At 43.7% G+C, this 14,564-nt stretch overlaps 2 protein-coding genes across 2 annotated transcripts; one reads left to right on the top strand and one right to left on the bottom strand.

The window, feature by feature from the left end:
• Positions 1-85: 85 nt before the first annotated feature.
• LOC142971025 (transcription termination factor 2, mitochondrial-like) lies at positions 86-2,235 on the bottom strand. Its single transcript, XM_076111601.1, has 2 exons — positions 2,182-2,235; positions 86-1,486 (listed from the first exon to the last, which is right to left on the bottom strand). The coding sequence occupies exon 2, from the start codon at positions 1,477-1,479 to the stop codon at positions 340-342; it is 1,140 nt and encodes a 379-aa protein (XP_075967716.1). The 5' UTR covers positions 1,480-1,486; positions 2,182-2,235; the 3' UTR covers positions 86-339.
• A 2,232-nt stretch (positions 2,236-4,467) lies between these two features.
• Positions 4,468-5,271, top strand: tnnt2c (troponin T2c, cardiac). Its single transcript, XM_076111689.1, has one exon. It carries the CDS (start codon positions 4,468-4,470, stop codon positions 5,269-5,271), a length of 804 nt encoding a protein of 267 aa, XP_075967804.1.
• The last annotated feature ends 9,293 nt before the right edge of the window (positions 5,272-14,564 follow it).

Genomic DNA, 14,564 nt, shown 5'->3' with positions numbered 1-14,564 from the left:
AAAAAAGCAAACCATTTAAATGTAAGTTATGATTATGATAAAGTATTAATCAGTAGTGAAGAAAAGCAGCTATTTGATACAAATAAAAAATGTAGAAGTGCATTTATTGCTTATCAAACCACAATCATTTTGTGAATTACAGTAGTCACTCTGACATATACAGTACTATCTTCATAAGAGCCCTCTTGTGTTCCTCTGCATCAAATCAAAGGAACGCTGATGAAGGCCACAGGCTGAAACACAGTTTCATAACACAGTGATTCTCCATAATTCAAGTACTGTATTGCTGGAGGTCTGCATCAAATAACATTCACAAAGACATCATCAACCTGTGAACGTTCACTCCTCAGCACATCTGAGGGGAGCGACCGGGTTGAAGAGCGGCCGCTGCCGCCGCAGGTGCAGTCGGCCGCAGCTCGTCTCAAAGTCCTTCTTGGTTCCCACGATGACGTCCAGGCTGCCGGAGCACACGTCGTACCCGTAGGAGGCCAGCTTCTGGATGCGATAAAGCATGATATGCGTGGTGAGCTCCAAGACGTTTGGGGCCTCCTTCACCTGCTCCGCGCTCACCCCGACATCCATCAGTCCCTGGAAGCGCCCCCCCAGGGTGGGCAGGGAGTAGTACAAGATGGCCGGGCAGCGGGTGACTATGTGCTTCAGTTCGTCCTTGGAGCAGGCCAGAGCCCCCTCGATGTAACTCAGCGCCTGCTGCATGGCCTCCGGCCGCAGCTCCGCGATGGAGGCCCTGAGGCTTGAGACCAGGTGGAGGAGCTCCTCCGTGGTGAAGCCCTGCTCCCTCAGGAAGCCTAGGCTGTCCCTCCAGGCCTCGGCCGGCCGCAGCAGGATGTACGGGTTCTGGCTCAGCAGCTTCTGCAGCCAGACGCGCACGTTGCCCTCATCTCCGCCCAGGTCCAGGTAGGTCTCCCTCAGGGTGTGGATGACCTCCTTGTTCAGCTCCACGGGTCGACTGAAGCTCTGCGGGGCGCTGGCCATCAGCTTGCCGATGATCCTGTTGCTGAGGCGCAGACTCTGGAGGTAGAGGATGTTGGCCCGCTGGTTGCCATGATGACTCAACGTGAAGAAAGACGCCGGGAACTTCTCAACGATGCTCATCAGCTCGCGCCTGTTGGGGCACACGGACACCCAGAGGTCCCGCTGGGCGGCCACGTCCTCCGGGCGACACAGGACCGCCTCTGGGTGAGTCTCCAGGATGAGCGTGATCGCCGTCGCGTCCGCGCCCATGTCCCTCAGCAGGTCGGCAGTTTCGGACACGTAGGCGGAGTCCTCAGACAGAACCCAGTCCTTGAATTTGCGCACCTTTCGGATGTCCACCGACAGCTGATAGAGGGAGTCCACTGTGAGCTGGTTCTCCGGTCTTTTGTTGCGGGAGGTCCCCGTGGAGGCCGAGGCACAGGGCGGGCCGAGGAGCCTCAACCTCTGGCAGTAGGCCCACAGCGAGGTGGTGGTGACTCGCAGCATGGTGGACCTGCATGGAGGAGAAGTACAAGTGAGCCTAGAAGGTCCTAAAGTGTCCTGAAGTGATCTAAGAAACACATTAAACACTGAGAGAGTTTAAAAACCTCCAGCAGGACTCATTACAGCTGTGACTCCCACACTTTTTGTCTTCTGACTCCTTAAAAAAGTGACTTCTTGTTTTTCTTGTTCCTACGTTGCGACCCCTCAGCTTCATCTTAGGCAGGCTGTGCATAACTGAACTACAGGAGGCTTAAACGCTAGTAAATAAAAAGTAATTAATTTATTCAGAATTTCACTCATAGCTTAAAATAGAAGTGTCCCAAGGTTTATCAAACTTAAGACCAAATTCTCTGCAGCTCCAGACTCCAGGACCCAAAAGCAAGCCGTCACTACAAACCCTCTATAACTGCAAAGACACACAGAAAGCAGCAGTATATTTATGTGAATCAAGAGTAAATGAAGTGTAACGTTTATGTTAAAATGCATGAATATGTAATGTCCTCAGCTCTCAGAGACTGGAACAAATAGAGGGAACACTGTGTCCTCTCTCTGCTGGCTTGTTACATACATGTATTTGATAACATACAACTACACACAACACACATAAAATAAAAAATCCTGCAAGACGTGATGACAGTGCCAGAGAAAACACACAAAGAGAGTGTTTATATTAGAAAAAAACAAGAATACAACAGGTCATTTTACCAGGTTCCAAGTCCCTGCAGCCGGAGGACTCCGGTTATCACACCCACTGCTGTGCTTACATAACAGGAGAGGAGGAGCCGAGGAGCAAACGAGGAAACCCGTATGAGAGGGCAGCCCGCTGGGGAAGGCGGGGTTTAACATTCAGTTCCGCCCACTGGACCATTTACGGATTTCAACGTTGATTTCTGGTTGAAATTCGGTCTGAACGTCTAAGACCTGTTTTCACCGTCTTTTCAACCGGCTAAAATGCGGTTACAACATCAACGTGTCACAAAACAATGTGCAACTTCACATGTGAAATACACGACGGAAAGCGAGTGGGGCTGTACACAGTTTAAACTGGCAGCAAGTGGGTAAAACAAAGTGATGTACAAATAGGAAGACGGTCAAAGCATTGTTATTTGGCTTACAGCAATATACAAACAATATAAAGTATTATGCATGTGTAATATCCAAGTGAGCATCTTTTCACCAGATGAGGTCACTGTTCACCCGGTGTTGCCTGCATGTATGAGTATAATGTTCTTTTTCTCCATGAGATGCAGACTTTTCCTTGTGTTCCTGGTGCCTCAGAGGAAGATCAGGGTTTGATCCCTGGCCCCTCCAGTCCATGTCGATTTTCACATTTTTATTTCTAATCATGTCTTATACTGTTGGACTGCGTTTGTCATGAGCCAAACACCAAGTCAAATTCCTTGTGTGTGCAAACGTATACTTGGCAAAAAAACTTTTTCTGATTCTGATTAAGGACGTCAACCTCTGCAAGAACTTATTTGATCACGAACCATGTTGGATTTAGTTTCCCTGCATCACTCTGTTTGTTCATTGTGGACTGTGTTAAACAGCAGCTATTTATAGCCTTTGTTGTCTTTCTTCGCTGATGGACACAGTTGTCCCTCGCCACCAGCAACTAAGATTATACTGGGACCGCCTGCTGTTGTGCGCAGGCATGTTTTGGGTTCAGTCCACTCTGGGATGAGTCAGGGCACATGCTCATCAGCAGATCAATTTGTTTTTCTCAAGGCCACAATTAACCTATCCTCACTCCAGAGCTCCAGAGGACTTATATTAAGACTGAAACTGAAGGCCCTGGAGATAACGTGTCATCTTCCACAGCAGAACGACGTCTATCCCAAGGAGGGCCAATGCAACAGTTTAATTTGAATTCTCAGACGCAACGGAGCACCTGTCTCCCCCCCGTCAGTCATCTCGTCCTCTGCGTTCGTCCCTTTCCACTTCACAACTCAAGACTTGGGAACATAAATTCTTGACGCCGGCATTGAAGCGTTGCAGCTTGGGAGCAATTCGACTTTAATCCAACGCAGTGCTCAGAGCAGAAAGCCTCTGATAGCAAGAATGTTTTAATTACATTCCAAAGTGGAGACACGGCCGCAGCAGTGACGCTCATCTTGTCTTTTTGTTTGTTCTTACTGATGATCCTCTGCGATGCTGGAGCTTTTTAAAGTGTTGTTTTTCTTTACAGAAATAATAACTGTTGGTATACAAATGCCAATATTTAAAATGCACTGACTGACTGCTAAAACAAATACTTTTCAAATATATCAGTATATAAAACAGACAAAAAATTAAGAGGGATGTCCTCTTTAAACCCCCAAAATAAAATGTTAGTTTGAGATATAGGACATTCAAGGTGGTGGCTCATTTTGGAGAATGTGACAGCTGTAACTTCCCCTCATTAATGTCCCCCCCCCCCCCCCCCCCCGGCTCTGATGCACTTAAAGAGAGTGCAATGTGTTCTGTTAATGGAACTCCTCAAAACACCACGGTGGCTTTTAAACCGTCATGGTGGATTAGCAGGTTCCCCAAACTGCGCGTGAAATATCTATAAAGTTGAAGTACATTGTTCTGTTTATCCTCTGCTTCCAGTAGGCCTTTAAAGGTATGGGTGTCATTTGTATCTGAGTTGCATTGTGGGACGGGAAAGCACAAGTGTGTGTGCGCATCTGTTGTGTATCTGAAATAGTCTCTCATCTTGTCCTTACAAAGGAATGAGGAGGCACTGCAGGGTCAGAGAGGAGAGGAGGAGGGGGGTGTGAAGTGTGGCTGAAGGTTTGGTGAGGAGAAAATAGACTACTCCATCTGTCTCAAAATCCGCCCTGCTGCTGACCCCCCACTCTGGAGACTTTGGAGGTCACATGGTAAAAAAGGCAAACCCCTTAAAACCCCCCAAGCTGCACGTCCAGAGACCCCAGTCATCTCTTCTGAGCAAGACACCAGCTGGTCTCGGTGTTCATCCTGCTGTCTCTCCCCTAAAAAGCCTCCATCATGTCAGACACCGAGGAAACAGTGGAGGAGTGCGAGCAGGAGGAAGAAGAAGAGGAGCAAGAGGAGGATGGAGCGGAGAAGACAGAAAAGCAGGCAGAGGAGAATGAGCACGAGGAGGACTCCAAGTGGCGGCCCAAGACGACCTATGTGCCAAATATCGCTCCTCCGAAGCTCCCTGATGGCGAGAAGGTGGATTTTGACGACCTGCACCGCAAGCGACTGGAAAAGGATTTCAACGACCTGCAGACGCTGATCGAGTCGCATTTCTCCACGCGCCAGAAAGAGGAGGAAGAGCTGCTCGCGCTGCGCAGCCGCATGGAGCACCGGCGCTCCGACAGAGCGGAGCAGCAACGCGTGCGCGCCGAGCTGGATCGCGAGCGCCAAACGCGTCTGGCCGAGGAGAGGACGAGGCGCGAGGACGAGGCGGCCAAGCTGCGCGCCGACGAGGAGGCGAAGAAGAAGATGATATTCACCAACAAGTCCTTCGGCGGCTACATGCAGAAGGTGGACCAGAAGAAGGGCAAGAAGCTGACCGCGCGGGAGGAGAAGAAGAAGGCGCTGATGGACCGCCGGAAGCCGCTCAACATCGACCACTTGAACCAGGAGAAGCTGGCGGACAAGGCGCAGGACCTGTGGCAGTGGCTGCACCAGCTGCACGCGGAGAAGTTTGAGCTGGCCGAGAAGCTCAAGAGGCAGAAGTACGACATCTACCTGCTGCGAAACCGAGTCAGCGACCACCAGAGGGGCTCCAAAGCGTCCAAGACCACCCGCGGGGCCAAGGGCAAGTCCGGCTCCTGGAAATGAGGGGTCCCTCAACCAGCAACGGGACTGCTAAATTGTTCCTGGACTGTGTCATATGCCAGGGATGGGATTGTGTGTGGATTTGATGGGGGGACTCCACAAACTTTTTTTCCCACATGTATTCTAAAAAGTGTGCTCAAGAGTTTAAAAGTCTTTAAAACACGATTTAATGTCTTTGACAGTATTTTCATGATTGTGAAATAATCTCTTCTAACTCAAACTCTCTTGGGAAATGCAGTTTCCTCTGCTGTTACATTTATACCCAATAAACCTCTTCAAACATGTCGTTGTTTTTGAAAAGAGTGTCTCTCAAGTTCTCTCAAGACAGAAACGTTAACTTGTTTGTTGTTGTTGGTACTTAACTGATACCGGATGTCTCTTTGGTTGTGTTAAGATAACAGGTGTTGCACAGCTGACTTTTTAAGGAGCCTCATTTAGAAGGCCTGCAGTATTTCTAGCAAAAAGACCCAACTGTTGACCGACAGGTCGTGACCTTAAGAGTCTGCAGAGTGGACGAAGCTTTGCAAAGTGGCGTTGGATGTCTTTAAGGAATTCACCTGCAATCAGCAAGACCCGGGTCTTCATTTTTCTCTCTTGTCCTTTTACAATGAAAAACACAGACAAACCTCACATATTTTGAACAGAATAATTATCAGATAATTCTAATCACTGATCTCTAACTCAACATCAGTCGGATAGTTAATGTTAAATTGACGTGTAAAAGGTTATTAATGCACTCTTCTGCACAAACTATTCTCTCGCTGGCAAAAGTATAGTTGAAATCAAACCTCCTGCTTTTATTCACTCTCTGTTTTCATTAATTAAATAAGGAATCTGCAGCAAATTACATGCGTTCAGCATCCTCGCATCCCCCATCAAAAATTCTTTATATTCTTTTTTAAGTGTTTCATGTTTCTAAAACTATTCTGGACCTAATTTCTGTCCCAATTTTTGGCTTCAAAATGATCTTAATCTTTGACATACATTGAAAGTTCATTACAATTTGAATAAATGCATGCAAAGATGTTATAAAAGCCCAATTTATATGTTCAATTTGATAATTTAATTAAATTTTCTGCCTTTGTAGTCCTAAAATACCATCCTGCTCAAATGAAAGTGAACGTGTGCAGCACTGAGATGTTATTTCCACTAGGTGGCACCAGAGCGCCAGTTTGTAGCAAACACTTTCAACACACACTTGTGGGAAAAAAGTACATTACATAACTGAATGTGTATGCATGCAATAAATATGTATACAATAAATGATAAAATATAACTCAGAAAGCTAGATTTCTGTACATTTTGTCGTTATATTTGATTTTGCACTAATTGGTGGAAAGCCCTTAATTCCAGTAAGTCAGACTTTACTGTAACTGCAGCCAAAGATTAGTGTCTTCGTCCATCACAATTGTCCATTTGAATACATTCAGACTGACTTTTTCAATGGAACAGACTCACTTTCCCGACAGTGAGTCAGTGAAGTGCAGTGACACACATGTCAGACTAAGGCTGGGGGACATTTCTCTCCCCTGTGGCTTTTGATTGTCACTCAGACTTGGACTAGATGCCCTACCGCTGTTTTGCTCTTATGGCCGTGAAAAGCCATTAAAAGGCTTCCAGGCACGGCAGTACGCCAACAGGTTACCATAGAGACTGGGGGAAACGCCATCAGGTCTCCAGACCCCCCCCTTCCTCCAGCCGCATCACGCCCACTGTAATGATGTTGTTGTGAACAAAACGCCCGACTTGACAGCGTCTTGACATAATGGTGCATCAATCGACTAGGCGTGTTGCGCCGGGGAACAAGATGTTCCCGAAACTCTCAAGTTCATTTGGAAACAAGCTGCTGCTGGATGTTGATCCCATTTGGGATTGAAATGCAGATATTGATGCACATGTTGAGTTGGAACCGTGTGCGTGTTTGCACCTTTAGAGCAGCTGCTGCAGACTCACAGAGGGGGGGTGGGATTATCTGCTCGTTAGTACCCAGCAGAGACTAGAGGACAATGTAAGCGCTGCATGATTGACAGTTTCCAGGGCCAAACTTTCAACTCTGACTGGAAATGTATCATGTGGTTCTGTTATCCAAAGGCTGTTTGTATTTTAATTAGAGTCATGCAGGTCTTTTGCAAAACGTGTGCGTCGAAAAGGAAATGGTGTGACATTACACAAGAATGCATTACGACTTGTTCAGGGCTCGACCTGGGTCTTGACCTGGGACTTGACCTGGGACTTGACCTGGGTCTTGACCTGGGTCTTGACTTGAATTGATTTAGGACTTGACTGTCTTGACTTTAGACTTGACTTGAGACTTGACTTGGGACTTGTCGGTCTCAACTTGAGAATTTCAGTCTCAACTTGGGACTTGTCAGTTTTGATTTAGGAATAATCAGTTTTTCCCTAGGACTAGACTTGGGACTTGACTTGGGACTCGTCAGTCTTGGGACTTGACTTAAGACTCGTCAGTCTTGGGACTTGACTCTGAATTTGTGTGCAAAGACTTGAGACTTGCACACAACAATAGCTTGGTCCTCTGGTGGCACCTATAAAGAAAACATACTGAGTACTTTCAAAGCATAATATTAGTTATTATATACATTTCCGGTCTACAGTCATTGCTTTCCATTCATTTCAGTACAGTTCAACAATCACCTGGCAGAGACTTGAAAGATGTAAAGAAGTTGTGAAACATTTGTCAATGAGAGCATCTCTGACTGCACCAAGAAAAAATGTTTTCAAAATTGTCTCTGCATAACGTTTCACAAACGCAACCTCAACTGTAATGGATTAATTACATGTTTCATACATTTTACCCGACATGATGACACTCGCAGATCATCAACAACCATCAACAACCAGTTGTGAAACCCCATAATCCACTACTTCAAGGCACTCATGCTTTCTTTAGATCTGGCAAGTGGACTTGTTTGTTCTTTGTTCACCGGTTCACATGAATCAAAGGTGGCTGGAAGACGATGATATAACTCACAAGTCTTCACAGTGTGCAGCAGTGACCTCGAGGCCACATACAGCATCGGCTGTTTCCCCTGTCGATGATTTCCCTCCCATCTACCAAGAGAAGTAAACAAATCAAAATCATGTTCGTCGGCTGGAGTATGATAATCAGATTTGTTAATCTTAGAGTTCCATGTGAGATATGTTTAAAAGCAGTCATTTGTGCAGAGCATGTCTGCAGCCACTTTTATAGTAGAGCTTCTTGTGATTATCACCTGTGTTATCCTGACTTCTGACCACATCCACATGGACTGCAGTGTGATCTTTGCGTTATCTTGTCTGTTTATGTTAACTGATGGAAGCGTGAACACCTTTATGATCTGTTTGTGATAGACTGAACAGTCACATTCTTTATTTAATTAATCATTCACTTTTATATTCGGGACAATTTTTAGTCTCTTGGTTTAGTTCGAGCTCACTGCCACAATTGTCCCATTAATACAAGAGAATAATAATTTAATTTTACCAATTTGTCCTGAGTGTCAGAACATTTAAGATACATTTGGGCAGGACATTTGTAACAGCTGGAGCTCTCTCCTATTGGTTCCATCCCACCTTGCAATCACGCCAATGGAGATCAGGTGGCATTTGTTTACTTCCGGGTTTAGCCGACCCTTCAGGGGAGCCGGTCACATGGTGACTAAACCTGTCTCTGCGTAAACCTTTTTACAGTTTATATATAATGATACATATGAAGGTGTGCGCACGCATTTTGGCAACGGAAGTGCCATATTGAGCTATGCAAGGGCTTTAACCACCAAAGATTGTGAATGCAACCTAAAAAAAACGGACTTTTCAGATCTGTGTGCTGTTATTGAGCGAGTACAATACATTAGCACGCGGCCCAATATTAATGGCCTAATGCATTATTATACATGCATGTATTTGGTGCAGAAACCGAGCGTGTAACATTACACCAGCGAGAAATTGTATACAAGTCACTAGATGATTACAACTGTTTGCAAGTAACTTTATGAAGCCGTAATATGTTTTGTATATATTTTGTATATTAGTATTTCCTGCCCACAAGTGGCCAAACCACCCAGTAAATACTGTTTATTATGTTTATTTAAATTCCTTCAACAATTTAGAATAAAATGTTTTCTGAGTTGAACCTGCTAAAAAGCATTCATTTATCTTACTTTATTTATCTTACTCTGTTCTGTGTCTGAAAAGGATCATTTCTTTGTGTTACAGAAGAAACGACCAAGGTTTGCTCATGAAGGAAGGAAGGAAGCTGGCATCCGACTCCTCGTAAGTTCCTTTTTATTTATTTCCCATCTGTGGTTTAATTAGTTGATTCTCACCCAGCGGATGGTTCATAAATAAATTAACACGTTTACGACTCTCACCAGAAAATAAACAGCTGATCGAGTGGAATGCCTGCATGTAAATGCAGCCATTGGAGGCTCAAACACAATATGGCTGTCTTGATTCCGCCATGATGTCTGAATTTCCAAAATATCCGAGTGCCCCAGTGTGTATTCAACTCCACAGTATCCAACATAATGGCTGTCATGAGCCCGTGTGACGTCGTCACTCATGGCTCCTTTTAATTATTTACGGTTTTCTTTAACGATAAGTAAATTATATTATGTCTGTTGGTAAGTACCATGAGAGATAAAAACATATTTCCTCTCTGCCTTTGAGACACAACAAACTCCTTTGTGCTTCGTGTTTTCTCCATTTGATCAAATTCTAAACAATTCAGTTTTTTATCTTGTTTAAGTGCAAATAACCGTCGTTTACATCCAGTGACAGCAACGAGAAACATCTGTTTTATGATATGATGAGATTAGTAAAAACAACAATAGCTTGTCACATTATCCCAGACAGGCAGTGGGTTGTTTTGAAATACTTGTCAATATTTGTATATTATAACTACACAAAGACAATAGAGTAGATACTAGATAGAGTAGACAATAGAGTCTGTTTTTCTGGGGTAAACTGCAAATGAAGACATACAGTTCAGTGAAGAGAGGTGGAAAGTAAGTACATTTACTCAAGTACTTAAATACAACTTTGAGGTACATTATTTGACTCTTTATTCCTCTAGATTTTCTTGACAGCTGTGCTTTGCAGATAACGATCTTACGTGAAAAACACATGAGATTTATGAAATACAACCGTGATTAAAGATGAAACTAGGGCTCAAACTAATAGTATTTTCGTTATCGATTAGTTTATTGATTATTCTTTGGATTGACCGGTTAATCTATCAAATGTCCAAAACATCATATTTTGCTTTTACTTTAAGATCTGAGTACTTCTTCCTCCACTAGCTGGACTTAAATTGCCACATAATCCACTTTAGTTAACTGAAGTGATTAATATAGTACTTTGTTATGTTATTAATTAGGCAGAGAATTGGGACTCAAGTAACACTCATGATTTAACCCAGGAGGTCATTTATATCAGAAACCACTTCATTAAATTTAATTCACAGGTCAGATGAGAATAAAAAACAATAAAACTCATATTTGAGGCTGTTTAAAACATGCGTTAACAGGTGGTTTATTTCTGGCAAACAGACTTCGATGTGTTGTTGTGCTATAAACACACACATGCACACAGGATACCAGTGAGGGAACCAGCTCAGAGAAATGCTCTGGCTCCAGCTCTCTGGGTGCCTTTAGCTCGCCCCGGAGACAGCGATGTTTGGGCTTGTTTCCAACCTCCTGCAAATTGAGGTGGGAGTTGGTGGCAGCCAGAGGTATAAAGGAGCTTTGGCATAGCCGACACGGCATAAATCTCCTGCAAGTATTCGAAGCCCAGATCCCTCTGGCCATATAAAGAGTTGACGTCGTCATGCATCCTGTCAGCGCCTCATTGCAACCCGTTGAGAGTGAGTTCACGAGTCCATTGCTTCAGCGCTGGAATGAAGCACCAGTCTGGTATATATGATAATACTAACAGAGGATCATAAATCACTGTGATACTTACCCTGACCCTCATCTACCAAGTGACTTAATCTGAAGATGTCTGCTCCGATCACTGCTGCTTAATTAAACATATTTTAATGACAAATTGGTAAGACTACTCACTAGTGACGAATGTTTGTTTGTTTTAATTGAGTGATTAAGGGTCTGGGTATAATTCATATATTCCAACACAAGGAATTGAACTTCCCAATTTCACCGTTTCTATTGCTCATTCCCAAATTCCATACAATACAGTAACATTGCATCACCTCCCACACAAACATATACATACTTATCACCCTCAAACCCCCCTCCCAGACCCCATACCCTCTCCTCTTATCACACACACACACACACACACACACACCTCCTATCAAGATGGAAATGGCTGCTCTTGGACCATGTTCCTGCTTGTATTTAGTAATATCCCTCATATTTATTTAAAGTGAGGGGAATGCAGATGTATTGTACTAAATGATGGTTGACTCACAGGGCCAGCGAGTGAGTCATTTCGAGTTAGAGAGTGTGTGTGTGAGTCACTCTTGTTTCGTCACATACCGCGGGGAAACACTATAAATATATCGCCATGCAGTTGCCAAACACCTTCATTGTAAGGACGCAGGTCAGAACCATGACTCATCACTGGAGTGTAGGAGCTCAGGCTGTTCATTCATGAAAGAAAACGATTCAAATGCATTGCTGACATCACATTATGTGCTGGCTATGATGTGACGCATCTGCAAGGGCTCTGGGGCTGATTATGTGTTAAAATCACGACTATACCACGAGTTGTGAGGGAGTCTTGAACATACAGTGTCAATATCGGGTCAGGAAAAAACAGAACAGGATGATCCAACATTGAGATTCACTCTTGATACTATGGTGGCTTTGACTGAAAGCCTTTTACGTGCTTCAACAATGTCTGCTTTTGTTAAAAAGTTAATTTGCTGTTTCAAGCTTTGGGTTGCACTCCAAAAGCACTATCAGATAAATGGTGGTAGTTTGAGTTGTGGAGGTCAGAGGGTTCTACTGTGGGTCGACTATATAATGTTGATTTACAACTCCAGTGATTATTAGGGATGCACTGATTGCAGTTTTCTTGGCCGATTCAGATTTTTCTTTAAATCTGACCTGCTGATTTTAAAAGAAGTATAATTGACACATTTTTTCATCACCATCCCAAAAAATATTTTTAACTGTCTTGTGTAAACTGTCAAAAATTTTAAATATTATCTTTTTACTTTGTTATTGTCATCTATAGTGTTTATTTGCATAAAGGCACTATTCAAATGATTAGGAAATACATTTTTCTATCTTTATTTGAACAATAAAAAAATAAATATATCTTGGCATTTGTATATTAAATTATATATTATAAGCTGCTTATAGCTAATGTTAGTGTTAGGAAGTTAAAATGGTCATAACTCCTGATATAATATCTATTTTACATTGCTGTGAAAACATCTGCTTCAAGATTGTACTTTTTACACGATCAAATGTAAACGCGTCATAATCGCGTTATGATTTACCTTCCCAATACTAATTGTATTGAGTAGAGCTTAAACGCACCGTAATGAAAGTCAATGCAACCTCCATCAAAGTTCTGAGCAGTGGTGGCGAATGGACCCGCTTTACGTCTTCTTCGGCCTAAAATAAAAATGGAAATGTGAGACTGACGAGCTGAAAACCAGCCGATTTCAATCGGCAGCCAATCGATCGGTGCATCTCTAGTGATCATTCAGTATGTTAATCTCTTAAGTTTGGTTACAGCGAGGCTCTATTGATACCAGCTTTGTGAGTTGGGAATGTACCAACAATGTCTTTGCAAGATGGTTGCAAATTATGAGCCTGACAGCGATTAAACTGGCATGTATATGTATGTATGTACTTGTGTAGTCAGTGGAAGAGATCTGGAAGAGATCTGGAATCCCTCTATGTTCAGGCCCACCTGTTTGTTTATTTGGACGTCGGATGTGTCACCGGTTATGAATCGCGCCGCTGCTGGATGAGCCACACCTGTGACGGCATGAGAGGCATCTGATAAACGGCTGCATTTAAATTCAAGCTCACATCCTGTCTGTCGGGTGATTCATGCCAACTCCCTCCACCTCTGCTCACCATGTAAATCAGTCTTCCCCGCCACCGTGACGGCTCTCTCACACCTGTTGGAGCCACAGTGAAGCCTCTTGTTTCCCATATCGGTGGTGCTCATGGTGTCATAATTACCACCCTCTGACTAACTTTGAAAGAAGGCTAAATATAAGTCTGATTCAGAGGCTATATCTGAGGCAAACTAGAGCAGCAGGGATGGACATTTAATGTCCACGCCTGTGAACATAAAAACAGCGAGAACTACAACTCCCAAGGTGCATTTAGACAAGAAACATCCCATCTTATTTATACGCGACGGCCTTCCTGGACTATAGGCGGTCGACAAGAGACCTCTAGAGTTCTCGGTCATTTGCTTTCTTCTATCTGATACCAGCGACATGCCAGTCTCTTGGTGTCTTCTTGGAGATCCCGTTGCAAACAAAAGTTTCTGATACTTACACGTTTTGTTCAGCAAGATAATCGTCACCACTTTTATGATCTTTGAAGAGTAAATGCAATCGGCAGAGGCTTAAAAGCTAAAAGCAAGGCTGTAAACAAACGACACCGCTGTCACATGACGTCACGTCACCACCACGATGCAAAAGGCGGACGAATGTTCTAGTGATGACGTTTTGTAGTCTCATTTAGACACTTTAAAGATGCATAAAGGCTTCAAAATTCACCAGCGGGGTATTTACTGACGTATTTTACGTCATAGAACAAAACATTAAAGTCTCTTAAGCTTGTGTTAAACACTGACCTTCAATCCAAAATCCCATTTTTGACCAGAAGTGAAAAGTTGCTGACTTATTTAAGGGTTTAAGGACTCATTCCTGCTCCACTCTATAAAATCTGCATCTAATATCAATGCACTTTCGGATTCTGGGTAATTTGTGGATGAATTAAGTTGCGATGGCCCAGTAATGACAGAGGATTTTTGCCTTCTTACCCATGGGATAGTCTCTTACATCAATACCTCCTTGTCACCTTTCCTTATTCTTCATTCAGCAAGCGTCGCAACCTGCCGTCTCCTGTGTACTAGCGATGGCGATGGTTTGTTCCAGTTGACAGTTAGCAGCTTTCAGTTTTGTTCTCACGCCTCCATATGGACAAGAGAGGACCGTTAATGTGACATCGGTGTCGAGATGTAGCCGAGCTTCCGATACTCTGAATCATTACACAACCACGAGGTTTCGCCTGGCTGTTCCAGGATGTCAGGAGGGATTATTACAGGATGTTTCATCTGTCTTGGGAATCTAATTGAAAATC

Source organism: Anarhichas minor, unplaced genomic scaffold (assembly GCF_050575085.1).
Source record: "Anarhichas minor isolate MPS153535 unplaced genomic scaffold, ASM5057508v1 ptg000045l, whole genome shotgun sequence".
Lineage (NCBI taxonomy): Eukaryota > Metazoa > Chordata > Actinopteri > Perciformes > Anarhichadidae > Anarhichas > Anarhichas minor.
Note: the sequence above shows the minus strand (reverse complement) of the source record. Positions and strands in the feature narration are given on the sequence as shown.

Coding starts and splice junctions, on each gene's coding strand:
- tnnt2c (XM_076111689.1), top strand. CDS start 4,468: ATGTCAGACACCGAGGAAACAGTGGAGGAGTGCGAGCAGGAGGAAGAA.
- LOC142971025 (XM_076111601.1), bottom strand. CDS start 1,479: ATGCTGCGAGTCACCACCACCTCGCTGTGGGCCTACTGCCAGAGGTTG.